The sequence below is a fragment of the Bombina bombina genome, chromosome 3 (genome assembly GCF_027579735.1).
Source record: "Bombina bombina isolate aBomBom1 chromosome 3, aBomBom1.pri, whole genome shotgun sequence".
NCBI classification, from domain to species: Eukaryota; Metazoa; Chordata; class Amphibia; order Anura; family Bombinatoridae; genus Bombina; species Bombina bombina.
Window position 1 is genome coordinate 533,901,443 of NC_069501.1, and position 21,437 is coordinate 533,922,879.

Sequence of the window (21,437 nt, forward strand, 5' to 3'; positions counted from 1 at the left end):
GGTCCTTCCAACCATCCAAATCTAATTTCTCTGCGGCTGACTGCCTAGAGATTGAACGCTTGATTTTTATCAAAGCGTGGCTTCTCAGAGTCAGTTATTGATACCTTAATACGGGCACGAAAGCCTGTCACCAGGAAAATTTACCATAAGGTATGGCGTAGATATCTTTTATTGGTGTGAATACAAGGGTTACTCATGGAGTAAGGTCAGGATTCCTAGGATATTATCTTTTCTCCAAGGTTTGGAAAAAGGATTGTCAGCTAGTTAAGCGTCTGGCAGATGTTCCAGACGTTCAGGCATTTTGTCAGGCTTTAGTTAGAATCAAGCCTGTGTTTAAACCTGTTGCTCCACCATGGAGCTTAATCTTGGTTCTTAAGGTTCTTCAAGAAGTTCCGTTTGAACCTCTTCATTCCATAGATATCAAACTTTTATCTTGGAAAGTCCTTTTTTTGGTAGCTATTTCCTTGGCTCGTAGAGTCTCCGAGTTATCTGCCTTACAATGTGATTCTCATCTGATTTTTCTTACGGATAAGGTAGTCCTGCGTACCAATTCTGGGTTTTTACCTAAGGTGGTATCTAACAAGAATATCAATCAAGAGATTGTTGTTCCATCCCTGTGTTTCACAATCTGGACGTGGTCCGTGCTTTAAAGTTTTTACTTACAAGCTACTAAAGATTTTCGTCAAACATCTGCTTGGTTTATTGTCTTCTCTGGACAGAGGAGAGATCAAAAGGCTTCGGCAACCTCTCCTTCTTTTTGCCAAGATGCTTAATCTGCTTAGCCTATGAGACTGCTGGACAGCAGCCTCCTGAAAGGATTACAGCTCATTCCACTAGAGCTGTGGCTTCCACTTGGGCCTTTAAAAATGAGGCTTCTTTTGAACAGATTTGCAAGGCCGCGACTTGGTCTTCGCTTCATACTTTTTCAAAATTTTGCAAATTTTATACTTTTGCTTCTTCGGAGGCTATATTTGGGAGAGAGGTTTTACAGGCAGTGTTTCCTTCCATTTAAGTTCCTGCCTTGTCCCTCCCTTCATCCGTGTACTTTAGCTTTGGTATTGGTATCTCACAAGTAATGGATGATCCGTGGTCTGGATACATCTTACAAGAGAAAACACAATTTATGCTTACCTGATAAATTTATTTCTCTTGTGGTGTATCCAGTCCACGGCCCGCCCTGTCATTTTAAGGCAGGTCATTTTTAAATTTAAACTACAGTAACCACTGCACCCTATGGTTCCTCCTTTCTCGGCTTGTTTTCGGTCGAATGACTGGCTATGACAGTTAGGGGAGGAGCTATATTGCAGCTCTGCTGTGGGTTTCCTCTTGCAACTTCCTGTTGGGAATGAGAATATCCCACACGTAATGGATTATCCGTGGACTGGATACACCACAAGAGAAATAAATTTATCAGGTAAGCATAAATTGTGTTTTTAGCGCGTAGAGTGTTATGGCTTAAAGGGACAGTCTACCTTATAACTGTTATTGTTTTAAAATATAGATAATCCCTTTATTACCCATTCCCCAGTTTTGCATAACCAACACAGTTATATTAATATACTTTTTACCTCTGTGATTACCTTGTATCTAGGAACCTTCTTCCAGCCCCCTGATCACATGACTGTGACTGTATATTATCTATTGTCTTCCATTTAGCATTGTTTTGTGCTAAATCTTAAATAACCCCCTGTGCCTGAACAGTGTTATCTATATGGCCCACGTGTACTTTCTGACTCTTTGTGTTGAAAATAGATTTTAAAAGCATGTGATAAGAGGCAGCTCTCAAAGGCTTAGATATTAGCATATGAGCCTACCTATGTTTAGTTTACACTAAGAATACCAAGAGAAAAAAGCAAATTTGATGATAAAGGTAAATTGGAAAGTTGATTAAAATTACAAGTCCTATCGGAATAATGAAAGTTTAATTTATACTAGACTGTCCCTTTAAGTCCTGGTCAGCTGATGTGTCATCTAAATCTAAGCTTTTGTCAATCCCTTTCAAAGGAAAGACTCTATTCGGGCCTGCATTGAAAGAGATCATTTCAGACATTACCCTCCCTCAGGATAAGTCAAATATGACTAGGACCAAACAAAATAATTTTCGTTCCTTTCGAAACTTCAAGAGTGTTCCCTCTACCTCTTCCCCTGCTGCAAAGCAAGAGGGGAACTTTGCTCAATCCAAGCCAACCTGGAGACCTAATCAGGCTTGGAACAAGGGTAAACAGGCCAAAAAGCCTGCTGCTGCCACTAAGTCAGCATGAAAGGGTAGCCCCCGATCCAGGACCGGATCTAGTAGGGGGCAGACTCTCTCTCTTTGCTCAGGCCTGTGCAAGAGACGTTCAGGATTCCTGGGCAGTAGAAATTGTAACCCAGGGATACCTTCTAGATTTCAAGGATTCCCCTCCAAGGGGGAGGTTCCATCTGTCTCAATTGTCTGTAAACACGACAAAGAGAGGCGTTCTTACGCTGTGTAGAAAACCTTTTTACCATGGGAGTGATGTGCCCAGTTCCAAAAGCAGAACAGGGGCAGGGGTTCTACTCCAATCTGTTTATAGTTCCCAAAAAGGAGGGAACCTTCAGACCAATTCTGGATCTCAAGATCCTAAACCAATTCCTAAGAGTTCCATCTTTCAAGATGGAGACCATTCGGACTATCTTACCATTGATCCAGGAGGGTCAATATATGACCACTGTGGACTTAAAGGATGCGTATCTACGCATTCCTATCCACAAAGATCATCACGAAGGTGCTAGGGTCCCTTCTGGCGGTTCTAAGGCCACGGGGCATAGCAGTGGCGCCTTATCTAGACGACATTCTAATTCAAGCGTCGTCCTTGCAACTAGCCAAGTCTCACACGGACTTAATGTTGGCTGTTGGAAAGTGAACGTAAAAAAGAGTTCTCTTTCCCCTCTCACAAGAGTCTCATTTCTAGGGACTCTGATAGACTCTGTGGACATGAAAATATTTCTGACGGAGGTCAGGAAATCAAAGATTTTGTCCACCTGCAGAGCTCTTCATTCCATTCCTCGACCGTCAGTGGCTCAGTGTATGGAGGTAATCTGACTAATGGTAGCGGCAATGGACATAGTTCCGTTTGCTCGCTTGCATCTCAGACCACTGCAACTATGCATGATCAATCAGTGGAATGGGGATTATGCAGATTTATCTCCTCAGATAAATCTGGATCAAGAGACCAGAGACTCTTCTTTGGTGGTTGTCGCAGGATCATCTGTCCCAGGTAATGTGTTTCCGCAGGCCAGAATGGGTTATAGTGACGGCAGACGCCAGTCTTCTGGGGTGCAGTCTGGAATTCCCTGAAAGCTCAGGGTTTGTGGACTCGGGAGGAGGCTCTCTTACCGATAAATATTCTGGAATTAAGAGCGATATTCAATGCTCTCCAGGCATGGCCTCAGCTGGCTTTGGCCAGATTCATCAGGTTTCAGTCGGACAACATCACAACTGTGGCTTATATCAATCATCAGGGCGGAACAAAGAGTTCCTTAGCGATGATAGAGGTCTCAAGGATAATCCAATGGGCAGAGGCTCACTCTTGCCATCTGTCAGCGATCTATATCCCAGGTGTAGAGAACTGGGAGGCAGATTTTCTAAGTCGTCCAACTTTTCATCCGGGGGAGTGGGAACTCCATCCGGAGGTGTTTGCTCAGCTGGTGCGGCTATGGGGCACACCAGAGTTGGATCTGATGGCGTCTCGTCAGAACGCCAAACTTCCTTGTTACGGCTCCAGGTCAAGGGATCCTCAGGCTGTACTGATAGATGCTCTAGCAGTACCCTGGTCGTTCAACCTGGCTTATGTGTTTCCGCCTTTCCCTCTCCTTCCATGTCTGATTGCCAGAATCAAACAGGAGAGAGTGTCAGTGATTTTGATAGCGCCTGCGTGGCCACGCAGGACTTGGTATGCAGACTTGGTGGACATGTCATCCCTTCCACCATTGTCTCTGCCATTGAGACAGGACCTTCTGATTCAAGGTCCATTCAAGCATCCAAATTCAATTTCTCTGCAACTGACTGCGTTATTTGATTCTATCAAAGCGGGGTTTCTCTGAGTCAGTCATAAATACCTTGATTCAGGCTCGAAAGCCTGTTATTTACCAGATATGGCGTAAATATCTTTTTTGGTGCGAATCCAAAGGCTTCTCCTGGAGTAAAATCAGGATTCCTAGGATTTTGTCTTTTCTCCAAGAGGGATTGGAGAATGGATTATCAGCTAGTTCCCTAAAGGGGCAGATATCTGCTCTATTTTGTTGCACAAGCGTCTGGCAGATGTTCCAGACGTTTGGGCTTTTTGTCAGGCTTTAGTTAGAATTAAGCCTGTGTTTAAACCTATTGCTCCGCCATGGAGTCTAAATTTAGTTCATAGAGTTCTTCAGGGGGTTCCGTTTGAACCCATGCATTCCATAGATATTAAGCTTTTATCTTGGAAAGTTTTGTTCCTAGTTGCTATCTCTTCAGCTCGAAGAGTTTCTGAACTATCTGCTTTTCAATGTGACTCACCTTATCTTGTGTTCCATGCTGATAAGGTGGTTTTGCTTACCAAGCCTGGGTTCCTACCTAAGGTTGTTACTAACAGGAATATCAATCAAGAAATTGTTGTTCCTTCTCTGTGTCCTAATCCTTCTTGTAAGAAGGAACGTCTGTTGCACAACTTGGATGTGGTTCGTGCTTTGACGAAAATCTTTGGTTGCCTGCAAATAAAATTTCAAACATCTTCTTTGTTGTCTATTCTGGAAAGCGTAGGGGTCAAAAGGCTACGGTGACTTCTCTTTCCTTTTGGCTGAAAGCATCATCCGTTTGGCTTATGAGACTGCTGGACAGCAGCCTCCTGAAAGGATTACAGCTCATTCTACTAGAGCGGTAGCTTCCACATGATTTGTAAGGCTGCGACTTGGTCTTCGCTTCATACCTTTTTCAAAATTTTACAAATTTGATACTTTTGCTTCTTCGGAGGCTATTTTTGGGAGAAAGGTTTTACAAGCAGTGGTGCCTTCCGTTTAGGTTCCTGTCTTGTCCCTCCCTTCATCTGTGTCCTAAAGCTTTGGTATTGGTATCCCACACGTTAGGATGAATCCGTGGACTCGGTACATCATGCAAAAGAAAAGAAAATTTATGCTTACCTGATGAATTTCTTTCTTTTGTGATGTACTGAGTCCACGGCCCGTCCTGTCTATTCAAGACAGATAGTATTTTTTTATGTAAACTTCAGTCACCTCTGCACCTTAGTTTCTCCTTTTCTTCCTTAGCCTTCGGTCGAATGACTGGGGGGTGGAGTTAAGGGGGGAGCTATATAGACAGCTCTGCTGTGGTGCTCTCTTTGCTACTTCCTGTCAGGAAGGACAATATCCCACAAGTTAGGATGAATCCGTGGACTCGGTACATCGCCAAAGAAATGTATCAGGTAAGCATAAATTTTGTTGTTAAAGGGCCCCTTCTTCACCCAAATCTGGTTTCTCTAAAGTTGACTGTTTGGAGATTGATCGCTTCATATTATCCAAGCAGGGTTTTTTCTGATTTGGTCATTGAGACCATGATTCAGGCTCGTAAGCCTGTCACTAGAAAGATTGATCATGAGATATGGCGTAAATATCTTCATTGATGTGAATCCATGGGCTACTCATAAAGGAGTTGAGTTAGGATTCCTAGACTTTGTCCTTTCTCCAAGTGGGTTTGGAGAAAAGTTTATCAACAAGTTTCCTAAAGGGTCAAATCTCTACCTTTTATCTTGTTACACAGATGTCTGGCAGATGTCCCAGATGTACAATAATTTTCTCAGGCCTTGGTCAGAATCTGGCCTGTGTTTAAACCAGTTACTCCTTCCATGGAGTCTGAATTTAGTTTCTAAAGTTCTTCAAGGGGCTCAGTTTGAGCCCATGCTTTCCTTAGATATTACGTTGTTATCTTGGAAAATCTTATTTTTGTTGCTATTTTGTCTGTTCGGAGAGTGTCAGAGCTCTCGGCATTACAGTATGAGTCTCATCTTATTTTCCATTCAGATAAGGTAGTTCTACGTACTAAATTAGGATTTTTTCCTAAGGTTTTTTCTGATCGGAACATTAATCAGGAGGTTGTTGTTCCTTCTTTGTGGCCTAATCCTCCTCCTCAGAAGGACCGACTTTTGCACAATTTTGGACATGGTCCGTGCTTTAGAGTTTTATCTGCAGGAGACAGGTTTTTCGTCAGTCTTCTTCTTTGTTTGTGGTTTTTCTCTGGAAACTGAAAGGGACAGAAAGCTATGGCTACTTCTTTCTTTTTGGGCTGAAGAGTATCATTTGTTTTCCATATGAGACTGCTGTCAGCAGCCTCTCAAGAGAGTTACGGCTCATTCCACAAGGGCTGTTACTTCCTCATGCGCATTCAAGAAGGAAGCTTCTGTGGAACAGATTTGCAAGGCTGCAACTTGGTTCTCTCTTCACTCTTTTTTCAAAGTTTTTTTGGGAGATAGGTTTTTCAAGCAGTGGTGCATTCTGTTTATGTTTCCTGTCTTGTCCCTCCCATTCATCTGTGTAGCTTGGGTATTGAATCCCATTAGTAATTAAGATGATCTGTGGACTCATCGTGTCTTAAAAAAAAAATTGTATGCTTACCTGATAAATTTATTTCTTTTTTGACACGATGAGTCCACGGCCCGCCCTGCTCTTTTAGACAGGTTGTGTTTTTTTTCCCTAAACTTCAGACACCTCTGCACCTTGGCTTTTCCTTTCTCTTCCTAACTTCGGTCGAATGACTGGAGTGGGAGGGAAGGGAGGAGCTATTTAACAGCTCTGCTGTGGTGCTCTTTGCCTCCTGCTGACCAGGAGGTGAATATCCCATTAGTAATTAAGATGTGGACTCGTCGTGTCAAAAAGAAATAAATTTATCAGGTAATCATAAATTTTCTTTTTCTCTACTTCAAATTATGGATGGTTATGAAACCATATCTAGGGCCAGTTTACTCTGCAGTTGTGTGTCTTCTTGGCATTGTCCCTTTTTTTTCTGTAGAATTTTCATAGGTAACTCTGAAATCTGTTTTTAGTCTGTAAATAAGCCTGTGGTGATGGGACCTAACTGATCTTAAGTTTTCCACCTCCATATTTATCCACTTGTGATACTGATACCTGTATGGAGAAGTACCTATCTCCTTTCCTAAAATTGCTTGTGCTCTGAAATTGAAATGGCTAATTACTGTACCTTTTGAGTTTCTTACTGGTTTGTTCACTTGGTACTTTTTACTCTGGCACACCCTTCTTTGTTTCCCAAGAAATGTCTAGCTTTTCTGGTTGCTCTTCTGGATTTTTGTGCCGGACCATACCACTATCTCTCATGAGGACTTGCCGTGTGTTTTGTATTCATTGTATAATCATCCATGTGTGGTCACGCAGAATGTCAAGATCCTTATTTCTATAGTTTGAATATTTTTTTTCTAGTCTGGCTGTCTCTTTGCCTCTCACATTCTCCTTTCTTTTGGCTAAAGGATAAAACTGGTAGGGGGTGGGAGAAGTTTCCATTATTGTTTTTGCCTAGTTTAAGTAGTGACTTGATATTAACCCAGTAATTAAATAATTGCTTCATGTGTTCTTGACACAAGGAATTAAATAGAATTCCCCCTCCAACTTGTAAGATACTATGCTCCCACTGTCTCCCCCCCCCCCCCCCCCCCGCAATCCACTGTATTTCTCTTTGATTAAATTGTTCATGAAGTCTTCAAATTGCTCTTTAATGTGACATTTCATATTTCTGTAATCAGGCCCCCCATCCATTCTGTGTTCTGCTTACCCTATAGAAATAATTCCGTGGTCCTCCAGGACACATATGATGGATCCGACCCTTCCTACCAGAAACGCAATTCCATGACCCCTAATACAGGATACCAGACTGACATGATAAGCAGGATGCCTTATGAGTCAGGAAAAGATCCCTACAGTAATATGAGGAAAGGTAAGTGTCAGATTTTTTGGGGGTTGTTGGGGTTTTTTGTTTTGTTTTTTCTTCCCCCACCCTAAGAATTATTGGATTCCTATTTCCTTTTCTCCTACTTTGGTGTGTCCGGTCCACGTCTTCATCCTTACTTGTGGGATATTCTCTTCCCCTACAGGAAATTGCAAAGAGAGCACACAGCAAAAGCTGTCCATATAGCCCCCCCTCTGGCTCCGCCCCCCAGTCATTCTCTTTGCCGCTCTGAACAAGTAGCATCTCCACGGGGATGGTAAGAGTATGTGGTGTTAGTTGTAGTTTTATTTCTTCTATCAAGAGTTTATTTTAAAATGGTGCCGGTTTGTACTATTTACTCTACAACAGAAAGTGATGAAGAGTTCTGTTAAAAGAGGAGTATGATTTTAGCACCAGTAACTAAAATCCATTGCTGTTCCCACGCAGGACTGTTGAAACCAGAGAACTTCAGTTGGGGGGAACAGTTTGCAGACTTATCTGCTCCAGGTATGACCAGTCTCTTTTCTAACAAGACATAGTAATGCTAGAAGACTGTCAGTTTTCCCTTATGGGATCGGTAAGCCATTTTCTTAGACTCGGTAACAGAATTAAGGCTTATAAATTGGGCTCTATGCTGGTTGACACTATTGTGGGCTAAATCGATTTGTTTATATCATATTTATATGACATTTGGAGTGTTTTGTGAACTTTGAAACTCTTTTGGGAACGTTTTATTACGCCTGGCAGTTGTTTAGACGCCTAATCTAGTCAGAAAGGCCCCTTCACTCTGGTATGCAGAGGGAGGAGGCCTCATTTTCACGCCTCAGTTGCGCAGTTACTTCTAAAGGCAGTGCATGCAGCTTCATGTGAGAGGGTCCTGTGACTGAGAAACGGACTCAGGAAGGCTTATTTCTGTGGTGAATAACCCCTAAGGAAGGTAAAAGCCGCAGCAAAGTCTGTGGCAGGGACTGTAGTGTGTTTAAACCGGTAAATTGAACTATTAGCTCCGGTTTGCTCATTGTGTAAATTTTATAAAGATCGGATATTTCCTTGATAGTTTTTCAAACATTCAGAAATAAAGTGGGCTCTTTATTATTTAAAGAGACCGTAACGATTTTGCTTAAAATCGTTTTTATTGCATTTATAGCCTGCCTAAATCTGTCTAACATGTCTGTACCTTCAGATAGCATATGTTCTGTGTGTATGGAAGCCAAGGTGGTTCCCCCTTTAAATGTATGTGCAAATTGTGCCATGGCGTCCAAACAAAGTAAGGACAGTACTGTCACGTTTAATAAGGTTGCCCAAGATGATTCTTCAAATGAAGGTAGTGGGGATAGCTCATCATCCTCTACTTCTGTGTCAACACCAGTTTTGCCCGCGCAGGCGATACCTAGTACATCTAGCGCGCCAATGCTTGTTACTATGCAGCAATTAACAGCAGTAATGGATAATTCTATAGCAAATCTTTTATCCAAACTGCCAGCATTTCCCAGAAAGCGTGATTGCTCAGTTTTAAATACAGAGGATGAGCAAGTTGGCGCTGACAATAATTTATCTGTTATACCCTCACACCAGTCTGAATTGGCAGTGAGGGAGGGTCTGTCTGAGGGAGAAATTTCTGATTCAGGAAAAATTTCTCAGCAGGCAGAACCTGATATCGTGGCATTTAAATTTAAGTTAGAACATCTCCGCGCCCTGCTTAAGGAGGTGCTAGCTACTCTTGATGATTGTGACTCTTTGGCGATTCCAGAGAAGTTGTGCAAAATGGACAAATTTTTAGAGGTCCCTGTGCACGCTGATGCCTTTCCGATACCCAAGAGGGTGGCGGACATAGTGACTAAGGAGTGGGAGAAGCCAGGGGTACCTTTTGTTCCACCTCCTATATTTAAGAAAATGTTCCCCATTGTCGACCCCAGAAGGGACGCATGGCAAACGGTCCCTAAGGTAGAGGGGGCAGTTTCAATGTTAGCCAAGCGCACAACTATTCCTATTGAGGACAGTTGCGCTTTCAAAGATCCTATGGATAAAAAATTGGAAGGATTGCTTAAAAAGATATTTGTTCAGCAAGGTTTCCTTCTTCAACCAATTTCGTGCATTATTCCTGTCACCACAGCGGCGTCTTTTTGGTTCGAGGAACTAAAAAATTTGCTCCAAAAGGAGACTCCTTATGATGAAGTCATGGACAGAATTCACACACTAAAGTTGGCTAATTCCTTTATTTTGGATGCCGCTTTTCAATTGGCAAAATTAGCGGCGAAAAATTCAGGTTTTGCAATAGTGGCGCGCAGGGCGCTTTGGCTAAAATCTTGGTCAGCGGAAGTGTCGTCCAAAACAAAATTGCTTAATATTCCTTTCAAAGGTAAGACCCTTTTCGGGCCAGAATTGAAGGAGATTATTTCAGACATCACTGGGGGAAAGGGCCATGCCCTCCCACAGGATAGGCCTTTCAAGGCTAAGAACAAATCTAATTTTCGTTACTTTCGCAATTTCAGGAACGGACCGGCTCCTAATTCTGCAGCCTCTAGACAAGAGGGTAACACTTCCCAGCCTAAACCAGCATGGAAACCATTGCAAGGCTGGAACAAGGGTAAACAGGCCAAGAAGCCTGCTGCTGCTACCAAGACAGCATGAAGGGGTAGCCCCCGATCCGGGACCGGATCTAGTAGGGGGCAGACTTTCTCTCTTTGCTCAGGCAAGAGATGTTCCGGATCCCTGAGCACTAGAAATAGTCTCTAAGGGGTATCTTCTAGAGTTCAAGGAACTTCCTCCAAGGGAAAGGTTCCACATGTCTCGCTTATCTTCAGACCAGATAAAGAGACAGGCATTCTTACATTGCGTAGGAGACCTATTAAAGATGGGAGTGATACACCCAGTTCCAACAGCGGAACAAGGTCTGGGTTTTTACTCAAACCTGTTTGTAGTTCCCAAAAAAGAGGGAACTTTCAGACCAATTCTTGATTTAAAAATTCTAAACAAATTCCTCAGAGTTCCATCATTCAAAATGGAAACCATTCGGACGATTTTACCAACAATCCAGGAGGGTCAATATATGACTACCGTGGATTTAAAGGATGCATACCTGCATATTCCTATCCACAAAGATCATCATCAGTTCCTGAGGTTCGCCTTTCTGGACAAACATTACCAGTTCGTGGCTCTTCCATTCGGTTTAGCCACTGCTCCCAGAATTTTCACAAAGGTGCTAGGATCCATTCTAGCGGTTCTAAGGCCGAGGGGCATTGCTGTAGCACCTTACCTAGACGACATTCTAATCCAAGCGTCGTCCCTTTCCAAAGCAAGGGCTCATACAGACATTGTTTTAGCCTTTCTCAGGTCTCACGGTAGGAAGGTGAACATAGAAAAGAGTTCCCTGTTCCCGTTCACAAGGGTTCCTTTTCTGGGAACAATAATAGATTCTGTAGAAATGAAGATTTTTCTGACAGAGGTCAGAAAGTTAAAGCTTCTAAACGCTTGTCAAGTTCTTCAATCTATTCCTCAGCCTTCCATAGCTCAGTGCATGGAGGTAATAGGATTAATGGTTGCAGCAATGGACGTGGTTCCTTTTGCTCGAATTCATCTAAGACCATTGCAACTGTGCATGCTCAAACAGTGGAATGGGGATTATGCAGACTTGTCTCCCCAGATTCAAGTAGACCAGGTAACCAGAGACTCACTCAGCTTGTGGTTGACTCAGGATCACCTGTCTCAGGGAAGGAGTTTCCGCAGACCAGAGTAGGTCATTGTCACGACCGACGCCAGTCTCTTAGGCTGGGGCGCGGTCTGGGACTCCCTGAAAGCTCAGGGTCTATGGTCTCGGGAAGAGTCTCTTCTCCCGATAAACATTTTGGAACTGAGAGCGATATTCAATGCGCTCCTGGCTTGGCCTCAACTAGCGAAGGCCAGATTCATAAGATTTCAGTCGGACAACATGACGACTGTAGTGTCAGTATATTTATGAAAATCTTAGTAGTGCTATCAAATAATATATCAGTTTATGGCAGGGTTATAAACACAATACAAAAAAAAATAGAAACCCTAATCAACCATGCATCTACTAGACCATATAATTAATATAAATAACAACTCTTTTATTTAGATAATATCCATGAACATATTGAAGTATATTTGCAATAAAAGGAAATGAAATAACTTTTTATGCGCTTGAAAACTATTTAAATATGCTATGCAAAATTCATACACGCTTATCTTAAAAACCCACCTTATTTATAAATAACCTTAAACATCCAAGCAATACAATTTTAAACAGTATTCTTAAACAATAGGATAATATATATATTCTGCTCTTTAACTGCAATTTATCCTAATACAATATTGACTTAAAACATCAGAACTTTCACAGATAAATCACTTAGTCTACCAGATACAAATTTAAATAATATCTAGGCTGGGATTACCAATTTAAAATACAATTTATTTATTTGACTCTGCCAGGCCCAGCAATAGTAATTGTTTACTTTAAATGCTTGCATACAAATAGGTAGGCTAAGAGCTATCTAGGACAATGACACACAGTTTAAAAGTATAATCTGCTCATTAAATCTATTAACTGTAAAGGCTATGCATATGACTTATCTTACAAAACCCAGAAAACTGTATCTTTAAACTGCAGTGACTTTAAAATATCACATGTAATTAGCAGCCCTTTTCTTATACTATATATATATATATATATATATATATATATATATATATATATATATATATATATATACATACACACGTTACCAAAATGAGATCCAACTTCAAGATTTTTCACACCTCATATAAAATAAGTGTAATTGCAATGGAATAGGAGAGGTATGGCCCACTTTGTTTTTATAGTTTGACTGTGTCCCACGCAAAACAGTTTCAGTCAGTTCAAAACTCTGCAGCCAGTGTTCCTTCACCCTTTCCTGCATAGCACTATATAGTGTAATCATTGGTGTGAAATATGGGTGGCCCTTCGAAACCTTGTCCCTCTATTGGATAACTGGATATCCCATTTCCAACAGCCAAAAATCTTTCTGGCTGTAGTTCTCTCGTGGCAACACCGGGTGGCATCACAAACAGACACAGCAACATTTGAAACAACTTAAATCACTATTTCTATGAAATGGTTATTCATTTTATCATAATTTACTGCAACAACTATTCACAATATTTGTTTTGGATAAGTTATATCTTAATGAATTTTCTGATCATTTTGATATGAAATATCAAATATATCTAACATTATATTAAAATAATTTATATTTCATTTAGTCTAACAGAAAATATATATCTCATAGTCATATCACATCAAAGTAACTTCCATATCTTCATCTCACTATATTTTAAAAGATGTATTTGAAACTTTATAAACATTAATTGCACATTCATATATGATATGATATTTCATTTCATGCAGGCATTCCATCTGAAATAAAGTAATAAGTGTCATTAATTATTTCTTTCCAGGTCCACAAGTATTTATTTATATTCTTAAAAACAGAGGTTAAGTAAGATTTTATGTTTTCAAAACATATATATATATATATATATATATATATATATATATATATATATATATATATATATATATATACACATTCATTTCTATGTAGATCTGAGATTATCTGTCTGAAAAATATAAACAAAACAGAGGTTATTACACATTTTTGACTGACTAAAACAGTTACCTCCCAAGCTTAGCAAATACCCATGTAATAATAATAGAGAATTAGACAATTTCTCAAATTTCTATATTTAATACATTCTGGGGCATGCATTCAAACAGAAAAAAATAAATTGATGTTTATTTGCTGCCTGCTTACGTGAGCTTCCAGAGTCACACCTCAGCATCTGTCTTTTGTTTCCCAAGGCCTTTATTATCTTAATCACCACATGAACCGCTCAAATAAATCTGTGCTAATTACCAGTTCCCCTTGAAAAATGTTTTCATTTCTCACATTTCTTCAGACGGATCGGCATTTCTCTTGGAGGAAATCCATATATTTGCCTGTGTCCTGTTCTATGTATCAAAGTGCTGCCTTTTATACAGCAGGGGGGGGCTTCAAAGGTTATGCTCAAGCCTTTGGAGACATCCTGTCTGCATACTAAATGGGGGAAGAGCTGGACATGGGTGAAGTCAGTTTGTCTGAGAGGAATGAATCACTTTTTTTTTTTTTTTTTTGGCGATGAGAGAGGTATCAAAGATCATCAAATGGGCGGAGGATCACTCCTGCCATCTATCTGCAATTCACATCCCAGAAGTAGACAACTGGGAGGCGGATTATTTGAGTCGTCAGACTTTCCATCCGGTGGAGTGGGAACTCCACCCGGAGGTCTTTGCCCAGTTAACTCAACTATGGGGCATTCCAGATATGGATCTGATGGCGTCTCGTCAGAACTCCAAGGTTCCTCGCTACGGGTCCAGATCCAGGGATCCCAAGGCGACGCTAGTGGATGCATTGGTAGCGCCTTGGTCGTTCAATCTAGCTTATGGGTTTCCACTGTTCCCTCTCCTTCCCAGGATTGTAGCCAGGATCAAACAGGAGAAGGCCTCGGTGATCCTAATAGCTCCTGCATGGCCACGCAGGACTTGGTATGCAGACCTGGCGAATGTCATCGGTTCCACCATGGAAGCTACCTTTGAGACAGGATCTTCTAGTACAAGGTCCATTCGAACATCCAAATCTAGTCTCTCTGCAACTGACTGCTTGGAAATTGAACGCTTGATTCTATCTAAGCGTGGGTTTTCAGATTCAGTTATAGATACTCTGGTTCAAGCCAGAAAACCTGTGACTAGGAAAATTTACCATAAGATATGGCAAAAATATATCCGTTGGTGCGAATCCAAGGGATTCTCTTGGAGTAAAATTAAAATTCCTAGGATACTTTCTTTTCTCCAAGAGGGTTTGGATAAAGGCTTGTCAGTTAGTTCTCTAAAAGGACAGATATCTGCTCTGTCTGTTTTGTTGCACAAACGTCTGGCAGCCGTGCCAGATGTACAGGTGTTTGTACAGGCGTTAGTCAGAATCAAGCCTGTCTACAGACCTATGACTCCTCCATGGAGTCTAAACTTAGTTCTTTCAGTTCTTCAAGGGGTTCCGTTTGAACCCTTACATTCCATAGATATTAAGTTACTATCTTGGAAAGTTCTGTTTTTGGTTGCTATTTCTTCTGCTAGAAGAGTTTCTGAATTGTCTGCTTTGCAGTGTACTTCTCCCTATCTGGTATTCCATACAGATAAGGTAGTTTTACGTACCAAGCCTGGTTTTCTTCCAAAAGTGGTTTCCAACAGGAATATTAACCAGGAAATAGTTGTTCCTTCTCTGTGTCCGAAACCAGTTTCGAAGAAGGAACGTTTGTTACACAACCTAGATGTGGTCCGTGCTTTAAAATTCTATTTAGAAGCAACAAAGGATTTCAGACAGACATCATCCTTGTTTGTCGTTTATTCTGGTAAGAGGAGAGGGCAGAAAGCTACTGCTACCTCTCTTTCCTTTTGGCTGAAAAGCATCATCCGATTGGCTTATGAGACTGCCGGACGGCAGCCTCCTGAACGAATTACAGCTCACTCTACTAGAGCTGTGGCTTCCACATGGGCCTTCAAGAACAAGGCTTCTGTTGATCAGATCTGTAAGGCAGCGACTTGGTCTTCTCTGCATACTTTTGCCAAATTTTACAAATTCGATACTTATGCTTCTTCGGAGGCTGTTTTTGGGAGAAAGGTTTTGCAAGCTGTGGTGCCTTCCGTTTAGGTTACCTGACTTGTTCCCTCCCTTCATCCGTGTCCTAAAGCTTTGGTATTGGTTCCCACAAGTAAGGATGAAGCCGTGGACCGGACACACCAATGTAGGAGAAAATAGAATTTATGTTTACCTGATAAATTTCTTTCTCCTACGGTGTGTCCAGTCCACGGCCCGCCCTGGCTTTTAGTCAGGTTTAAAAATTTTATTTCTGTACACTAGTCACCACGGCACCCTATAGTTTCTCCTTTTTCACCAAACCGTCGGTCGAATGACTGGGGGGTGGAGCCAGAGGGGGGGCTATATGGACAGCTTTTGCTGTGTGCTCTCTTTGCCATTTCCTGTAGGGGAAAAGAATATCCCACAAGTAAGGATGAAGCCGTGGACCGGACACACCGTAGGAGAAAGAAATTTATCAGGTAAACATAAATTCTATTTTTATGCGGAGAGTCCATGGCATCATTCCTTACTGTTTGGAAATACTGAACCTGGCCACCAGGAGGAGTCAATGACACCCCAGCCAAAGGCTTAAATACTCCCCCTACTTCCCTCATATCACAGTCATTCTTTGCCTTTAGTCACAGGAGGTTGGCAGAGAAGTGTCAGAAGATTCTGAGTAGTTCCTTATGAAGGGTATCTACCCTTCGAAATGAGACTGCAGTTTTAAGTAATCTTGTCAGCCTCTCAGTGAGAGCATTGACGAAAGTTAGTCTAGAGATGCAGGGAGAGTCTTTCTGCGAACCCTTCCAAACTTGTATTAACAGCTCCTAAGCAATCAGTGTTGACGAGTTTCACTGCCTGCTTCCATCACTCAAGTCCATGTCAGGAGCGATGCTATAAGACTGTCAAACTTGAGAGGCTGTGTTTCTGTTCCACGGCATAGATTCCGGTAAGATTGTTTCATTTTTTTTATACATATAACGCCAGAAGACAGGGTCACAGTGTGGCTCCTTTTATCTGTATGGAATCAAGGGTTAATATCTCCTAAGGGGGATTATTGAACAGTGGGGATTAATCATATAAGTTTATTTGATTATGCTGCGACATATGTGAGATGGTTTTTGGCCTCAGGCAGTTGTTGGAACGTACAGATTTTTACTTTAGTTTTGTGAGCTGCACAGCTTGAAAAGCTTGGCGCTTTTTTTTTTGGGCGGGGCTAGTATAGCAGGGGCGGTCATGCATTGCGCACCATGTGACCGGGTGTGGTCACACTTATTTCCTCTTTCCTGACTGCAGTTACCCGGAGAAGAAGCGGTTTCTCTGTTTTGCCTCGGTTATAAAAGGTGGTGAGTGCCCCAGCTATTGGGGGTATAAAGGTGCCGTTTTTTTCTTATTAATCAATAGTCTGCTTTGTTAGCGCAAGCTATGGATGATTCTGATGCATTAGAGGGTACGCCCTCTTTACCCAAGTCGAATACCTGTCTATATTGTGAGGAGGCCGCAGTATACCCGCCCATTCAACTATGTTCCACATGCCTTGATAAAGTAATCATGTCAAAGAAGGTTACTATGTTTTATCCACTGAGCCATCTACCTCTGAGGAGTGTCTGTCCGTGAGGTGCGCACCTTACTGTCATCTCCTAATACACATGCAGCTTCCCGTAGCACTCTTAATCCTCCATCTGGAGGGGGCCTTTTACCACCAGACTTTACTGCGCATTTACAAACGGCGGTGTCTGCTGCCTTTAGTGCTTTTCCTCGCCCTGCTAAGCACAAGCGAAAGGTCAAATATTGCTATCCTTCCCAGGGGTCATCAACTAGTTTGTTGGATTTATCTGATACGAGATTATCCGATGATAGACGCCTCTGATACTTCAGAGGGCGCACTTTCTGTGTCAGAATCTGCTGCCTCTAGGCCTCCAGCTGCAGAGGAACCAGATTGAACATTTACGCTTTCTGTTGAAGGAAAGATAAGGTCTATGAGGACAGGGTTCCTGTAAAGATGGCAAACATTATTAAGAATGAATGGGAAAGGATTAGTTTTTCCTTTTCCCCTTCGTCTTCATTTAAGAAATTGTTCCCATTCCTGGACTCTCAATTGCAGTTGTGGGGTACCATCCCCAAGGTGGATGGCGCTATCTTCACGCTTGCTAAACGCACTACTATCCCGCTTGAGGATAGTTCTTTGTTTAAAGAGCCCATGGATAAAAAGATAGAAACTCTGTTAAGAAAGATGTTTCAACATACAGGATTTTTGTTTCAACTGGCAGCTACCTACTACTGGTGCAAATCCTTATCTGATTCGATCAAGGTGGAGGGTCCCCTTGACGTGATCCAGGAAAGAATTAAGGGTGGCTAATTCTTTTATTTGTGATGCAAATTATTTGCCTGAATGCTAAGGCTTCAAATTTATCTGTTCAAGCCTGTAGGGAACTCTGGCTGAAATCCTGGTCTGCGGACATGACTTCGAAGTAAAGACTTCTTTCCCTTCCCTTAAAGGGAAAGATTTTGTTTGGTCCAGGCCTGGACTCCATTATCTCCACGGTTACTGGAGGCAAAGGTCCCTTTTTACCGCAGGATAAGAACAAGCCTAAGGGACAAGGTCCTAATTTTCGTTCTAATAAATCCCAACATCAGCAACCCTCTGCAAAGCCCGAGCAATCCAAGGGTACATGGAAGCCGACTCAGTCCTGGAATAAATCCAAGCAGAGCATGAAGCCCACCGAGACAGTCGGCATAAAAAGGTGTCCCCCTTTTGCCAGATTCCATCTCAGACCACTGCAGCTGTGCATGCTGAGACAGTGAAATGGCGATCATTCGGATTGGTCTCATATTTCTCTGGACAACCGGTCAAGAGAATTGCTCTCTTGGTGGCTCTGTCCAGATCACCTGTCCCAAGGGACATCCTCCTTGAGACCATCCTGAGAGATTGTGACTACGGACGCAAGTCTTTCAGGATGGGGAGCTGTTTGGGGTGCCAGGAAGGCACAGGGCTTGTGGACTCAAAAGGAATCCTTCCTCCTGATCAACATTTTGGAACTTCGGGCAATCTTCAATGCTCTGAAGGCTTGGCCTCTTCTGGGTTCGTCCCAGTTTATCAGATTTCAATCAGACATAACCTTGGTGGCTTACATCAACCATCAGGGGGTAACTAGAAACTCCTTAGCAATGAGGAAAGTATCTCAGATTCTGGAGTGGGCAGAGGCCCACAACTGCTCGCGGTCAACGATCCACATTCCGGGTGTGGTCAACTGGGAAGCGGAATTCCTCAGCAGACAATCCTTTCATTCAGCCGAATGGTCTCTCCATCACGAGGTGTTTGCGGAGATTTGCAACAACTTGGGAAGGCCGGAAATAGATCTTATCCAATCCCGGCTCAATTCCAAGCTTCCCAGATATGGATCGCGGTCCAGGGATCCTCAAGCGGAGCTAATAGATGCATTTGCAGTGCCTTGGAGGTTCAACGTGATTTACATTGTCCCGCCGTTACCTCTCCTTCCTTGTGTAGTGGCCCGCATCAAACAGGAGCAAGCATCAGTGATACTGATTGCTGCATCGTGTCCGCAAAGTATGTGGTTCGCGGATCTGGTGGGGATGTCCTCATCTTCTCCATGGAAGTTACCTTGTCGCAGGGATCTGCTGGAAGAGGGTCCTTTTGTTCATCAAAATCTAGATTCTCTGCGTTAAGATTGAACGCTTAGTCCTAGCCAAGAGAGGTTTCTCTGAGAGGGTTATTGATACTCTCATTCAAGCTCATAAGCCTGTTACTCGTCACATCTGTCGTAAGGTGTGGAGAGCTCACTTGTTCTGGTGTGAAGTGTAGTTAAGGCTGCCAGGATACTTTTTTTTTTTTTCTCCAGAAGGGTCTGAAGAAGAGCCTTTCCGCCAGTTCCCTGAGGACAGATTTCGACCCTATCTGTTTTGCTGCACAAGATGCTTGCAGAGCTCCCTGACGTGCAAACTTTTGTTAAGGCTCTAATTAGGTCAGACCTGTGTTTAGATCTAATGCTCCACCTTGGAGTTTGAAATAGCTGCCTTGCAATGTGAGCCTCCTTATCTGTTTAAAATTGATAAGGCTGTCCTACGTACCAGTTTGTGCTTCCTACCTTGTGTCCTAATCCTCCTTCGAAGGAGCGTTTACTTTATAATCTGGATGTGATTCGAGCTTTGAAGTTTTATCTTCAAGCTACTAAGGATTTTAGACAAACTTCTTCCTTTTTTGTCATCTACTCTGGGAAGCGTAAGGGTCTGAAGGCTTCTTCGATTTCCTTATCTTTTTTGTTTGGTGTTATACGCTTATCTTATGAGTCAGCGGGATTTAGACCTCCTCATAGGATTACAGCTCATTCCACTAGAGTAGTGGCTTCCTCTTGGGCCTTTAAGAATGAGGCCTCTCTGGATCAGATTTGTAAGGCGGCTACCTGGTCCTCACATACTTTTTCTAAATTTTACAAGTTTGACCGTTTTGCTTCTGCCGAAGCAGCTTTGGGGAGAGAAATTTTGCAGGCTGTGGTGCTCTGATTAGGGTCCGCCTCTTTTACCCTCCAGTTATCATTCAGTGTTCTCTAGAGCTTGGGTATAGTTTTCCTAACAGTAAGGAATGATGCCGTGGACTCTTCTCAAATTAAAGGGACAGTCTACACCAGAATTTTTATTGTTTTAAAAGACAGATAATCCCTTTATTACCCATTTCCCAGTTTTGCATAACCAACACAGTTATAATAATATACTTTTAACCTCTGTGATTATCTTGTATCTAAGCCTCTGCAAACTGTCCCTTTTTTCAGTTCTTTTGACAGACTTGTAGTCTAGCCAATCAGTGCCTGCTCCCAGATTACTTCATGTGCACAAGCACAGTGTTATCTAAATGAAATATGTGAACTAACACCCTCTAGTGGTAAAAAAATGTTAAAATGCAATCTGAAAGAGGTGGGCTTCAAGGTCTAAGAAATTAGCATATGAACCTCCTAGGTTAAGCTTTCAACTAAGAATACCAAGAGAACAAAGCAAAATTGGTGATAAAAGTAAATTGGACAATTGTTTAAAATTACATGCTCTATCTGAATCATGAAAGTTTATTTTGGCCTAGACTGTCCCTTTAAGAAGGAAAACATAAATTATGCTTACCTGATAATTTAACTTCCTTCTGTATGAGGAGAGTCCACTGCCCCCGCCCGTATACCAAAATTAGGTTTTCTCTTCTGGCACCATTTATACCCTGATATTTCTCCTACTGTTCCTTGTTCCCTTGGCACAATGACTGGGATATGAGGGAAGTAGGGGGGAGTATTTAAGCCTTTGGCTCGGGTGTCTTTGCCCCCTCCTGGTGGCCAGGTTCAGTATTTCCCAACCGTAAGGAATGATGCTGTGGACTCTCCGCATACAGAAGGAAATGAAATTATGAGGCAATTTGTGTTCTTTTCTTCTCCTGGTGGGATATGTTGATCCATTTCACCTTCTGGTCCCCCTTTAGGTGATCCTTTCATGCCTTCAGGGCAGGGTCCTAGTGGGGGAATGGGAGACCCCTACAGCCGGTCAGCTGGTCCTGGTATGGGAAACATGGCTCAACGTCAGCATTACCCCTATAGCGGTTATGAAAGAGTGAGGTGAGATTCCAACCCTTTATTTTATTAATAGGAGAAAATGTAAGCATGTTGGCAAAGCCTCTCATTGCTGAGCAACAATGTGAGTATTGCTGTATTGATGTGCAATTTACTTACTACTTACCTGAGTCTGTATAGTAATAGCTAAAAGGGGTGCTGATTTTCAGGGATACAAGGAACACCTAGACATGTCTGTGTAAAAATGTAATTTATATCCATCTATATATCTATATCTACTTGCAT

General features: G+C 42.1%; 1 protein-coding gene across 2 annotated transcripts in view; it reads left to right on the forward strand.

Moving 5' to 3' along the window:
- The window catches only part of ARID1A (AT-rich interaction domain 1A), a 502,854-nt gene that overhangs the window by 412,948 nt on the left and 68,469 nt on the right, over positions 1-21,437 (forward strand). For both annotated transcript variants that reach the window (XM_053706985.1, XM_053706984.1), the window contains exons 14-15: positions 7,776-7,930; positions 21,065-21,197. In XM_053706985.1, coding sequence (XP_053562960.1) covers positions 7,776-7,930; positions 21,065-21,197 — 288 coding nt within the window. The remainder of the gene's footprint in view (positions 1-7,775; positions 7,931-21,064; positions 21,198-21,437) is intronic.